The 14771-nt window shown below is 39.2% G+C and overlaps 1 protein-coding gene across 3 annotated transcripts in view; it reads left to right on the top strand.

Annotated features, from left to right (window-relative positions):
- CRIM1 (cysteine rich transmembrane BMP regulator 1) overlaps window positions 1-14771 on the top strand; it is a 184463-nt gene that overhangs the window by 34473 nt on the left and 135219 nt on the right. For 2 of the 3 annotated variants that reach the window (XM_077843630.1, XM_077843628.1), the window contains exon 2: window positions 5012-5185. The exons of the other annotated variant lie outside the window; for it this stretch is intronic. In XM_077843630.1, the coding sequence (XP_077699756.1) occupies window positions 5012-5185 (174 nt within the window). The remainder of the gene's footprint in view (window positions 1-5011; window positions 5186-14771) is intronic. 3 annotated transcript variants of the gene reach the window in all.

Raw genomic sequence — 14771 nt, 5'->3', positions numbered from 1 at the left:
GAGAGGTGGAATCCAGGATTAGTCAGGCCAGGGTTGCCATGGCTGGTTCCTGGAGCTGCTGCTTCCCACATCTGGGGTCACATGTCTCCATACCTCTTGTGAAACCTCTTTCCCAGTGCTTTCTTTCCTCCCCTCAGGATTAAAACTCCTAACCAGCCCTCACATTTAAAATCTTTTATGTCAAATGCAGAATGAAGGCTTTTCAGGCATCGTTGAGAATACTGGAAGATGCTTTGTGAAACAGAAAGAACCAATCCAGGATAAGACTGAATATGGCTGTTGGAAGGACAGGTGTTTTTGCTTTGGCACCACATGTGTGCTCTTAAAACAAAAACCAACCTTCTGCAAAATCATTTACTAGGCTAAAAATGAAAGAGGTGTTGGGGAAAGATAGGATTAGGGATAGGTCGCTCAAAACCTATGGAACTGTATACAGAAAAGTTAAGTCTGGACAGTAAGAATCCAAATAAAAACACTGACACAGGTGGTAAGCCCCCCACAGCATTTGCATCTGACACCTGTTAAGCCACCTATAGCACAGCACAGCCCATCCTCTGCAGCCCTACTTCCAAGCTCCTATTGCTTCCTTCAGGGCATGGAACCTTGAAGACATTCACTTGTAATGAAGACCAGGTTCATCAGAATTAAATCTAAGATCCAAGGGTAGTTTCTTCCTCATGATACTTAAATACAGGGGGAAATATCTGTAGTTTTTTTCATTTGCATTTGCAACCTCCCTGGGTAGTTTAATGTCCTGGAAAGTTCAGCCAGTAGAACAGTCATTTCTCACACTGAAGGAAGGAATTTAAGATTATAAGCCTTTTCTTAAGGTGTTCGTTATTGCTGAGAGTTTTCCTTTCATTGTGAGAAAACTTACTCTTGATATTTTCATAACACTAATGTGCTGAGAAAAATCTTGTATGAATCAACACAACTTTTGCATCTTACTGACTTCATTTTCCCTTTTCCTGATTATACATTGGCTGAAGCCCACTAAAGACGCATGTCTGTTTATAGGGTAACCATTAGGAGAAGAGATACCCAGTATCCTTTGTTATTTCTCAGACTTGAATCCTATGCTGCCTTGACCCAGGTGTATCAGCAAGACATGCTCTTTAGAATGGCAACCCCAGAGGGACCCAAGACCAGGGAGTAGACAAGGTCCAGACTATTTTCATAGCAATATTAAAATGTTTCTTTTATTCTGTGTGTCAACATTTGCCCAGTGGTACAAAGGCAGTGGTGGTCACACGACTGGCATCTTAACGTGAATAGAGGCAGTGGCACCAACTAGTGCTAGTCATTGCCTTTGTCTCACCACTTTTTATATTACACATTTTATTACCATTCTGGGGGATGAAAGGGGAAGTATGTGTGAAATAATTATGTTGCATACTGAAGTACTGTGGTTGAGATGTCTTCTAAGCATCCGAGTGGAGATGTCAGGTTAGTAGTTATATATAACTGTCTCTTCACTATAATACTTAACATATTTGGACATATTTGAACATATGTGAATTTTAATTCATACATAAAATTATTAGATTTCTCTCATATTTAGAGAAACAAATTTAACATGCTGATTTGATATCTTGCAGAAGTTACAAACTTAAAAATACATTTGCAAGGGCACCTGGGTGGCTAAGTGATTGAGCATCTGCCTTTGGCTCAGGTCGTGATCCCAGGGTCATGGGATCGACTTCTGCATCAGGCTCCCCACAGGGAACCTGCTTCTCCCTCTGCCTATGTCTCTGCCTCTCTCTGTGTCTCTCATAAATAAATAGAGAAAACCTTTAAAAAATACATTTGCAGGGGTATCTCAATTGTCATTTCAGGCTGGAGACTACATTTTGTCATATGGAGAGTACCAGGACAAAAGATTACTTGAAATAAATATTTAAAGTGCAATAATCCTGTTTTTAATTCCTTCCCCACCCCTCCACCCCCCACCAGTCCAAGGAGAAATCAGGAATCAGAGAATCAGAGCTTTCATCCTTGCATTCTATATATGGATTTGCTTAAGAGAGATTTAGAAACATCAAATTTGCCAAGCACTGTCCGCAGAACTGTTGTGCTCAGATTTGATTTCTATAATCAAACCTCACTAAATTTTTGCTTTGAATCCCTGTTGGTTGGCTGTCAAATTATCTTGAAGTATAATATTCTGTAATAGAAAAACATAAAAGCATTTGTCTCAGAAGCATGTTGTACTTGATCCTATAAAGTAGTGGTTGCTAAGGGAACTATTTGCCAAGAAGAGAAACAAAGTATTGGTTAGGGTGAGGGTAGAGAATTTAAAAGTTGCCCTCTCTAAAAAGAAAATAAAAGAATATAAGACATTTTGGGGTCCAGAGTCCACTGCTTCCTAACTGGACATGGTAGCTACCATTTTTTGAGGGACAGTCAGGCTTGGCTTACCTGTACATCTTCACACACAGCCTGTGCTGCTGCCAACAGGCTTCTACTGGAAACAAAGCAGGAATCAGTAAAGAGTCAGGGAGAGCGTCAACAGCAATTGCCTTTTAATTCTGATTCCACAATCAGAGAAAATGGTCTTCCGAGACAACACATGGACAGCAGCATTGACCGTAACCAGTAATGAAATATGTGGCTAGATAGGTAGCATAATACTATTATATGTAATAGTACTCTACATATAGTTAACACTATACTAGGTTCTGGGGTTTAGGGGGTTCAAAGTTGGATGAGACCTGGCTCCTGCACACAAGGACTCTACCTAGTGGAGAAGTTTGACTTACATAAAGCCATTACCATAGGGGACTAGAGATCTGTGCACATGCCTGAGGGAGCATGAAAAATAGAGCAGCTCATAGTGGAGAAGACTTCCCAAAAGAGCTTTTGAACTGGGTCTTGATGGATGAATCGGAGTCATCGTGGGAAGGCGGGAAGGGGAGGTGTTCTAGGCAGAAGAGATTCTATGAGCAAAGGTGTGGAAGCAGTTATTAAGGGTTTTAGTGAGAATCTTAGTGTGCTAGAGCACTAGGATATGTGAGGGATCGGTGAAAGAGGAGTCTGTAGAAGTACAAGCCGTTTCATGAAGAACCTATTCTTCTACCGTAGAAGTTTGGGCTTCCTTATTGGCAAGAGAGAACCATTGAGCAGGTTTGTGTTTTGAGGATGAGGATTCTGATGATGGCATGGGGGAAATGGGTAGTGGAGGGACAAGAGGATGGTGGCAGGGAGACAGGAGAGAGGATGCAGTCCTTCAGGAGAGGAGAAGGAGATCTTCAGGGAGTTCAAGTTCTAATGGAGCGAAAGGAAGTTTGCCGTGGGAAAAAAAAATCATGAGAATCCACTCAATTTGGTGATAGATCAATATAAATAATAGTAATAAAGATTTCTTCTCTGAATATGATGGGGAAAAAGAGAAAGGAGAAATAGTTTTCCAGTGGATCAAATATTACTTGATTTCTTACAAGTTTTTAAGTTCCTAGGTTTGAACTAACTTTGGCTACAAATTTGGGTATAAAGTCATAAAAATTCCTTCATGACAAATCTCACTGAACAGGATTACAAGAGTGGTACTAATAGCATGTTCAACCAATAAATGTAGAGATGGGAAATCATTTATGTGTGCCATGTATTATATATTATAGTTGAAGACTAAATTATCACCTACTTTCCCATGTAGAATTGTTTATTATGTTCTTTTCTGGTTTTCCTTTCAGGACAATTTAGTAATTTCATTGTTGTCTTGAAGGTAGGAATGTACCTTTGTGTGTTTAATGTAAACAGGAAAACATCTTAAAACATATTGTGTTTTGTTTAAACTTCTAAAACCATTTTACTAAGAGCTGAGACTTTGATCAAGTTAAGTGAATCTGACCTTCTGAAATCAGAACAGAAGAGGTTTTCAAAGAATTTGTGAAGCTCTTTGTATTATGATATCTTTCTAAAGACCCCTTGACAAGAAAATTATTTATTTTAACAAGGGAGAACAGTCTTTTGTGGTAAGTTAGTGATGTCACCAGAAGTAAAATTTAGCTCTAAAAAAACTATAGCCATCTGTTTACACTGTCTTCTATGAAAACACATTAAGATGGCTTTATAACTGCTTTCGTTTGAGCAACAGGCTTAAGATATCTTAAATTCAAGAACTCTTAAGAATTCTCTCCAGATATGGTTATCAGAAACATGTTTACTATTTAACAGGTAGTATCTAGTTTAAGACATGATAAAAAGTATGATTTCCTGTAAGAAGTGTTTCAACTATGAGGAATAGCATTAAGCATTGAGTCAGCCTATGGGTTTTTCATGCTTGTTACATTTGAGCTGGATCTCATGAAAGTAGTTTTGAATTCTGCTTTGTTTCTTAATAGTCTACGACTATTAAAAAAAAAAAATAGTCTACTACTATTATTCCATGACCAGGATAGTGATTTGGTCTCAGCTTCAGCATACGACTTCCTCAGCTTCTTACTAAGCTGTAGCCCTCAGTTTTGTTGTCATCTCTGGCTTTGGTTTTGGGTGGTGGTGGACATTATCATCTGAACTGAAATCCATTGGAGAATCTCCACCATTGTATCCGTTCTTTTGGTGGTGTCTGAGGTTTTACGTTTATTAGCTGTCTTGATGTATTAAGTTGCAGCTGTTTTAAACCCAAAGCTAGTCTTTACCTGATGGACTAAAAAAACTGTAGGTATATTTGAATCAGATTGACAGAAGTGTTTCCTATAGTTTTATTGAAAGTAGGCAAATCCAGGAATCTTTGTTTAAAATAACACATAAGAGAAGTGGTGGTTTTTGATCATATGCATTTGTGTATGTGGTTATTTAATGTCTACATGTATGGCTGTATTTCCTTTTTCTCACTTATTAGGGAGTTGGATTTCATTCATTTGTCAAATTGCAGCCAAAACCACCTTTTTTTGTAAATTGGGGTGTCAATCAATATCACGTTAAACTTGACATCTTTGCACATTTTTGCTTTTAAACAGACCTTTGAATGAAGGTGCAAGCAAATATTCTGTGGTTGTTAATTGTTTTACAGATGAGAACTGGGATGATGACCAGCTGCTTGGTTTTGAACCCTGCAATGAAAATCTTGTGTCTGGCTGCAATATAATCAATGGGAAATGCGAATGTGACACCATTCGCACCTGCAACAATCCCTTTGAGTTTCCAAGGAAGGATATGTGCCTTTCAGCTTTGAAGAGGATTGAAGGTAAGTACTGATTCTCACAATTGTAAGGCCTAGCACTGTATACTATTGAGGCAAAGACACGCTTACAGGGATTGGTAGCTTTTATGATCCCAAACAAAATGCATAAAGTTGACCAAGTACTGATGTGATGATGTGTGTGAGCCTGTGCATTTGTGTTTCCTGGGGGCTGTGGAATTGGTAATGCTGTGGTCTCATGAGCAGGGTAGTTTATGCCAGCTTGCCTAGGTCACCTCTGCATTCTGGATGATTTCACAAGTGGTGTGCTTGAGATCGGCATCTGTTGTCACCAGGTCCATTCCGCTTGATTTACCATAGCATGGTGCTCCATGAGGAGAGTGCTAATAAGAAATGCAGCTCATCTGGCAAGAAAGTGTGTCTCTTTAGCAGAGATGGGAGAATTGCACAGTGATGGTTAAAGGATTCTGTTCAAAGCTAAAGCATGGCAAAACCACATAGGTGTGGATAGGTCATTGGGTGTTTTGCCTGTGGAATGAAGTCAGAAATTACATTAAAATAACAAAATTATACTAATATGGCCTATATTTTTTGTACATTCCTGCATAAAATCTAGACAAAAGATTGGAGACTTAGAAGTATGATTCCTAGCTACAGTGATAATGAGTTGCATGCCCAGAGCTTGTACCATGGCTTGCAACCAGGATTAACAAAGAATAAGGCCCCAGACCAGCATGGTACTCCTATCTTAGCTCCATGTTCCTCTTGAGGAAAAAAAAAGAGCCGAACAAGACATTCTTAACTTTACCTGTTATCTCTAAAATGATATCATCCTAAGATGGAGAGATTAGTAACATGATTTGGAATACCAAGGATTTGTGAGATCTTCTAAGGGCAGTATGGCAGGACTCAAGTTTTTTATTAAGTTTCCAACGCATATTTAAATGGTAATAAAGCATAAGAAATTTATAGTAGCTTCTAAAATAGCTTTTCTATCATATTTACCAATTTTGCTAAATCATAAAAAGAAATTACAGTAGGAAACAAGAGAAATAAAATTTTAGAAGTACAGAGCATGTTAGGTAACATTTAGTCTGGCCCTTAAATTTGAAAATTGGAAAATTGAGCTCCATGCAATTGGTCAGTAACAAGCCCAGGACTGACCATGTAAAAGTATTCTCTCAACTACATCGTGACATTGGACAACATGCTACCTGACTCAGTTTTACCATCCTGTGGCTCTTTGCTCATCCTTGTCTCTACCTGATTGCTTCTTCAAAAAGAGTATTTTGCCAATTTTAACATATGAACTTGCGGGGATATAGATGAAGTGGTCAAATATCTATTTAAATATACATATATATATATTTAAAATCACACGATATAAAATAATACAGCAGTTTAGATTATCTTTGCCACAAACTTGGGTTTGTTTTTTTTTGGTGTTTTTTTTTTTTTTCAAACATTTTGGATGTGTCACTGTCACCGTCTTTGTTCAGACTACCTCCTAAGTCCTTTAACACCCTGTTCCCTGGCACACCCTCTTCACTGCTGTCTATCCGACACGCAGCAGATTTCGAATCTACGTTATCGTGAGAAGTTTTGTTCAAAACTCAGTGTCCTTCCACATAAAAGTGGGACAGTTGCATTTTTAATTAGGGGTATATTTATGATCTTTACAATGTGGAGATTAATGGCATTGGTTTTTAAAGTGATTCTAAATAGGCTGTTTATAAGACCCATCACTTCCAATTTTGAGAGCGCTCCCTCAGGAATAATTACAATAGCTGATTAAATTTCTTTACTTTTTTTTTTTTAACAGATTCTGTCATATGGCCTCTTATATAATCAAAAAGTAGAACTAGTTGATCTCATTTAAAGTTAATGTATCTTCTGCAACGAGTACTTTGTTTCCTCAAAATAAAGCACCCTGCAACATTCAAGATCTTATAAGAGGTCAGCATTAGGGGCAGCCCCAGTGGCCCAGCGGTTTAGCGCCGCCTTCAGCCCAGGGTGTGATCCTGGAGACCCGGAATCGAGTCCCACATCGGGCTCCCTGCATGGAGCCTGCTTCTCCCTCTACCTATGTCTCTGCCTTTCTCTCTCTCTGTGTCTGTCATGAATAAATAAAAAAAAAAAATCTTTTTTTTTTTTTTTTAAAGTCAGCATTAGGGGGTTTCCTTTTCTGAGAAACAAGTTTGAAGGAGAAAGCCCCACTTTTATCCAAATGTATATTGCATATGAAAGAATAGTGATGATCTAGAACCGTATACAATTGAGTTGTTGTTATTAGCAATGAGACTTGGAATGCTTCCTTGTATTGTGACCTGGAATTGCAGGGTAAGGTGGCGGGGAGGAGGTAGAGTCTGAACAATTTAGAATTTGCATGGTGGTGGATTCTAGGAAGGAGGACAATGTAGATAAAAGAATGAAACATAGAAGTGAGCTTTGCATGACTTTCATAAGACATGGGGGATACTGATCTAAAAGAGCAAGGTTTCATGTTGCTAGATTAGAGGAAATAAAGATGGGGAGCAGCCTGGGACTGGATGATGGAGTGTCTTCAGCATCTCAAAGGGAGCTCCAGCCTGGTGATAGTGGAACTATCAGAAACCATTGCAGGTTTGTGAGCAGAGAGAATCAGAACCTGGTGAATTCCACGATGGGCTGATGAGGGTTGAGAGGTGATAATGGAGTGGGTTAGCAGGGGAGATACTGTGGTCTGGAGGCCCACAGAAGAGCCCTTTCAATTATTTAGATGTGGTGCCACTAGAGACTGGACTGGGGGCTAGTAGGGAAATAGCAAGGAAGAGATGGATGCACACCATTTTGCTGAAAGAATCTGCAGTATCTCCTAACAGATAGAGGAGGGTGGAGAATGCACAAAGATGATTCTGGGTTCCCCATCTGAAATAGCACAAGAATGATAGTACAAGTCACAGAGGTGAGGATACTTTTGAGATGTTTCTGATGAAGTGGAACTGGAGAATGGGATGTTTGTTTTAGGGAGATAGTGGGTCAAGAGGGGCTTTAAAAATATGAGAGATATCACAGCATGTTTGAATGATGACAAGAATGATCTAGTAAAAAGCAAGAAAGCAGTTAATGTAAGAAGGGGCATGATTGCAGGAGCAAAGTGTTTGAAGAGAGAGGAGCAAACTTGCTTCTTTTTCTCAGACATAATAAGGCAAGGTCATCAGCTGGCATAGAGGAGGTGGGAGACAAGGTGTGAAATACTGAGGAGGAGGAGAAGAATGTAAACTAGACATCTCAGAGAGGGGATGAGTGCATTAACCAGGGAAGTAGATTAGGGTTGCCCACTAGTGCTGACGGCTTACTTGAGGCTGGTGGTTATACATTTGAAGGGCAATCAGCCAACCACTTGTGTGCTTCCTCCTGCTCCAGTGCAGATGAAGTAGTAGGTGCAGAGGTGGATTTGCCCAGGGTTAGGATTTTTCCTGGTATGGCTCTGATAGAAGGAAAAGGGCCCAGAGATTGAGGGTCATGCAGGAGAGTATTGTTGCTGATAGTGTGCAACCTGTGCCAGGAAGAACAAAAGCAGTGAATAGGGACGACACAGTTCCATGCAGCAGGCACAGAGTCTCATTGCATGTGCTTCACATGACTGAGGTTTTATTTTTTAAAGAGGAAAAGGCAGCGTGATCTGAAAGTGGCAGTGAGAACAGAGTGGACACCGCCCTACCCTCAGGTTTGTGGAGTGTGGAAAATGTAGCCATCCTTCTTGAGAGGACTTCAAGGGACAGAGGAGCCAAGGAGTACCCAGGTTTCAGTTAAAACATGGAGGTGAGGGGAGCATGATGGCTGAGGGGATTGTGGTGATGACAGACCACGAGTTCTAGAATGCACAGTAGAAGGATTTGGGAGTAAGGGTTGTGTAGGGCATGAATGATTTTTCAGAGCCTAGTGATGATAAGAATCCAGTAATGATGAGTAACCTGGTAGATGAGACGTGGTTCTTGGTGTTCTTTTGTGGGAAAATGAATAGTTCATTCTAGCTAAAGCCTTCTTTGTAGGTCCATTCTTCTTGGCAGCTTATATTGTTTAGGTGTGCGGTGTGCAGGAATAGTATTCTTGCCAGAGCATAACGAGAAAACATGGGTCTCCATTTCTATGCTTTAGGAGTAAATTCTGAGCATGAGTTCTAAACATAACCACAGCAACATTTAAAAAACCGTGTGGAAGTCATTGCAGGGCATTTCAATTTCATACTTCTAGATTTATGAAGAATACTGACGATTTCTGGGTATTAAAAAAGTTCCCGCATATTACTTACATCCATTTAAAAGGAAAGGAGTTGGTCCTGGATTTTACCAAATGGTTTCTTTCCTAAAATACATGAGCACATCACCATGAAACCAGTTCATCACAAACGTAGAGGCTGTAGGACACTGGGTAACAGCCAGCCATGGTTCTGTGCAGAATGGCTTATCAGAATCCTCTGTATTTCTCCAAAGAGGAGGAAGTCTGATAAAGGGAATGACCTATAAGGTCTTCCCACGATGATCTTAACAAAGCTTATAATTTTATGCCCCATTCTCTGTTCATCTTTGATTTGCTATATGTTGTGCTGAGCTTCACAAAAGTTAAATTGACCTACCATCAGAGGCGGGGACAAAACTAGCGAGAACTGTACCAGTCCCTATAAGTGCCAGGTTCTCTGGAGGAGCCACTCTGAGCTAAGTAATTATAGTCAGAATAGCTACTAAGGATTTAAACAATACAGTGAATAAGGTAAACCTTCAACTGTGTATATGCCTCTACGTGGTGGTCAGTAGCTTATTTTCTAAAAAATTACTATACTTCAGAGTGGTCATAAAATCAAAAAGTAGTCAGAAATACAAAACCAAGTTCAGAGAAGGATGAAAAACATCCTGGAAAACATTCAAATGTTCATTCATCCAACAAATATCTATTGAGTGCCAAATATGTACTGGGCACAGATCTAGTGGATAGAAATACAGCTGTCATGGAACTGACATTCAGAAGGGGGGGATGACATGAAAACACAAAAATGAACAGAAAATATTGTCTAATGTGATAGCAATGAACAACCGTAGCTAGGATGATATGAGAATTACTGAATTAGTGAGAAAATTGCTTTTACATACAGAGGTCAGGGAAGTTTTCCATGAAGGGAGAGTATTTGCATTAAAATCTGAATGTAAGCATCAAATTTAGGATGATCTGACAGAGAATTCTGTTGAGAGAGAGCCACAAGTGTGAAAGTTCTAAGCTATCTTGGTGTGTTGGAGGAATAGCAAGAAAAAGAAGTCTGGGGATCCCTGGGTGGTGCAGCAGTTTAGCGCCTGCCTTTGGCCCAGGGCGCGATCCTGGAGACCCGGGATCGAATCCCACATCGGGCTCCCGGTGCATGGAGCCTGCTTCTCCCTCTGCCTGTGTCTCTGCCCCTCTCTCTCTCTCTCTCTCTCTCTCACTGTGTGCCTATCATTAATAAGTAAAATAAAATTAAAAAAAATTAAAAGAAGAGCTCTCTCTTTATAAAAAAAAAAAAAAGTCTGAGAGACTGGAATGTCATGGGGGAGGGAGAGAAAGATGGGGGTTAAATCACATAATGCCTTGTAAGTTACAGTGAAGTGAACAGATTTTGTGATGAGAACATAGGAAAGCTATTAAAGAGTTGTGAACAGAGTATTACATGATTTGTGTGGCTTAAAAAAATGAATCTGGTGGAGCAGAGATTTGGGAGACCATGAAATGCAAGAATGGGAACAGAGTCTCAAGTAGGGGTTCTTTCAGTAGCTCAGGGAAGAGGTATGGTGGTTCAGACTTCAGAGCTAGAGATGAAGGGATGGGTGGATTTGAGATATAATTTGGAACTAGATTTGTTGATGGATTGCATGTTGAGGAAGAAGGAAAGAGGAATCAAGGAGTTCTCTTAGCTTTTAGGTTTTAAGCAAAGTGTGGTGCCTTGTACTAGAAGCCGGGATAGATTTAAGAAGATTCAAGAGTTTTGTTTTGGACAAATTAAATCTGACACCCAAGTAGAGCTCTTTGTCACTAAAGTAATTTTTAATGTAATTAACTCAGTAAGTAACATTCAGGCTCCATGGTTAAGTATACTGAGGACCAGAAAGATATATATCCCTGAGAGGAAATCAGCCCTTTCCACAAGGAGGTATAACTTAGTTGGAAATTCTAGAGAAAAATAAAATCAACCCAGTCCACACAGAGGAGACTAGCTGACGAGGTATCTGTGCGGGACCCATCAAGTGTGTTCTTAATACACTTTTTAGGCATTGCTGTATCACACGTTATGTGGATTACTGGAATAATACAGATTATGTGGAACTTACTCCTGTTTGGAGACACACAGTGAACATTTTGCAAAAGGAAGACACTTGGGGTTTAAGAAATTTCCCCTTTAGTTTAGCTAAAAGCACTTAGAGGAAATGTCAAATGGTTTATAATTTGGGGCTGTATTTATTTATTTTTCTCTACAAGATGTTTTAGAGGAAAGATAAAAAGAATTAGTGTGTGATACTTTACATCATCTTATATTGAACAGACAAGATTACTCAACATTCATAAGATGGCTGAATCAAGGAAGGCTTTGTGGAGGAATTGGGAACTGAGTCCAACTCAGAAATGCATTGGGTGGCTCAACAGAAGGGAAAGGAGGACGAGTAAGAGCTGCCTTGGAGATAGAAAAGAGAGGATGGATAGAAGGGTTCAAATAGGAGGAAATTAGAGTGGTTAATGCAGTCTAGCAGTTGATTGACTTTGAAGCATGAGAAAAATTGAAGACAGCTAAATTTGAAGAGGAGAAGGTGATTGTCAAGGTAGGTGCTCGAGGGGTGCGATGGCCAGAATAGATGCTCAGGGTCAGGAAGATCAGGCTCTTTGGCAGTGTTCTTTATTAGAATGTGGACCACAAGAAGAGCAGCTTTATGGGAGGTTGGATGAGGTGGATATTGAGTTTGTTTAGTTGTGTTTGAGGTGTCTATGGAGATCAAGGTGAAGATAGAATTTAGGAGTCTGAAACTCAGAGATCTGGCTGGAGATAAGGACCGTGAGTCATCTCCCAGGGAGAGCATGCTACTGTTAATGAGTATGTAAATGGTGTGAGGAGTATGAGCATTTGTGACAGTAATGTGCATCCTGGAGGACAGATGTGGCTGGCCGTGTTAGCACACTGAGGGTGAGATGAAAGGACCCTTGTGATAATGGTACAGGGAGAGAAAGCCTACAGACCATCACTGGCGGCCAGCTGGAGTTAGCCTCAAACACAAGTGTCGGTGCCTCTAATAGTGGGAGGTATGAAATGGAATATATCATTTTAATTATTAATTATTGGTGGATTGACTGATTTGTACTCCCTTATTCAAAAAAGCCTTTAAATGTGTTTGAGAGTACAGGAGCTGGTCAGACCCACACCTGAGATTAGAGCCGTCCAAGGTAGGACACTATAGACGAGTAAACAGTTGGATGGGAAAGTAAAGTAACAGCACTAGAGTTTTTGACTCTTTTGGTCCAGAAGAATCCTCTCAAAATTGTCTGGAACCTTCTGAGGCTACTGCTTTCTTTCTTCATTCATCTTCTTTCTTTCTTTATTTATTAATTCAAAAAGTACGTATGGAGTCCACTCTGTGTCACTACATCTCAGATTCTACCAGTTTGACTTTGTTTTGCATTTAACTTAGGGGCCATTTTCTAAATGACCCGAATCATAAATAGAATCATATTTTAGATATGCAATGGGAGCTTGTTTTTTATTTTTTTTAAAGATATTTTATAAATGTCTTAAATGATGTTTTGAAGCATTAATCTGTTCTGTAGACTTATGTTGCATGGAATATATGTGCTTAGGCAGAAATTGAAGGTTAGAAAGAAGATGAGAGAATTTATGTAACTGGTTAGATTCCTGCATTTTTTTATCTTCCGAAAACAAAAGGAAGATTGATTTTTACATGATATGGGCTGTATCTTCTGACATGAAACTAATTTTGACACAGATGACTTCTGTTTGACAGAATTTTTTTTTTCAGTTTTTAAAAATCTAACAATTGCTTCAGAGCTTCAATTTTTATTCAGTATTTTCTGTGCTCTAAATTTCCTCTTTCAGTTGTACCCAAGGAATGTTAATATTATATGAGCTTATTCATTTTTAGTGTTTTACATTTCTCTTATTTTTTTTTCACACAAATGTAATTGCTACATTTTATTCTTGCTCATCTTTTCTTCATTCTGCAGCCCACAGTACAACGTGTGCTGTGTGTGGCCTCATCAGATAGTCTGCCTTGTGACGCCATCTGTAATACTTGCCAGTAGACAAAAATTTAATTAGTATTTAGAAGGAAATAGGATACTGAATGCTTTTATTCACAGAACTTTTTTCTCAAGTTTTGTGCTGGAAGTAGGGATGGTGCTTACAAAAAACATTCAAGGAGATGTGATCAAATGGAGATGGGCACGTTATTTAATATCGGTTCTCTTTTTGAAATAGTACAACAGAACTCCTTGACCCTCTAGGCTCTGGAACTGTGCTAGATGAAGGCACTCACTTCCAGCCGTAGCGGGACATTTGCTGCCATCCCATAATACAAGTACAGGGATGACAAGGCACCCAGCTCTGCCCTGGCTCATGTTCTCACATGGGGCTTGGGGTCCATGGGGAGGCCTGGGCATCATGCACACAGGGAGTTTCCTAGGTTCCTTAGACTTGAGAGAGCTTAATGGACATGCCGAGATTTTGATTGCAGGGACTGGACTAGGACTTGGGGAGTCTGCATTTCCAGTGAGCCCCCAAGAGAAGCTGTGCTGACAGTTCTTCACTATACTCTGAGCAGCCAAGAGGGTTTATGCAAATCTGCCTCCCTGTGGAAGAGCATCTTATCCTGAAGTGATCATTGGACTTAATGTTGATTTCTACTACTTTTATTGTTTTTAAAGACAGAGCATAGGTTATAAAGCCTGTCTTCAAATGTTAATACACAGTAATGGTTTTATTATATAATTTTAAAAACTTTTTTCCAAGTAAATATTAAAAGAATATAATTAAATATAAGAGTAAATATAATTTTTCTATCATACATTGAATATATTATATATTAAATTTCTATATAAATATATTTTTAGATATTTATATTTAATTTTAATTATATTTAAATATAATAGTATTTAAATATTAAAACACAATTAAAAAAATAAAACCCAATTGAGGCATTTCATAGTACACACATTGGATCACTTAATGAGGAACCAAACAAATCGCAAGACTTGGATGCTGAGGAAATTGTTTTTAGTGGAGATGATTCCTTATAGAAGTTTACCTATTTGATCTTTGCTAAACACTAGAAAAATATCTCAAGCCTTAGGTCTGTGGATTTTTTTCACAAAAATTATATTGAACTGCGTAGTATTAAATGTTATTATCCGGGATCCCTGGGTGGCGCAGCGGTTTGGCACCTGCCTTTGGCCCAGCACGCGATCCTGGAGACCCGGGATCGAATCCCACGTCGGGCTCCCGGTGCATGGAGCCTGCTTCTCCCTCTGCCTGTGTCTCTGCCTCTCTCTCTCTCTCTGTGACTATCATAAATAAAAAAAAAAAATTTAAAAAAAGTTATTATCCTCAGATATTTCCTACTATAGT

This window comes from Canis aureus, chromosome 12 (genome assembly GCF_053574225.1).
Source record: "Canis aureus isolate CA01 chromosome 12, VMU_Caureus_v.1.0, whole genome shotgun sequence".
NCBI lineage: Eukaryota > Metazoa > Chordata > Mammalia > Carnivora > Canidae > Canis > Canis aureus.
This window is presented reverse-complemented; position numbering and strand designations above follow the sequence as displayed.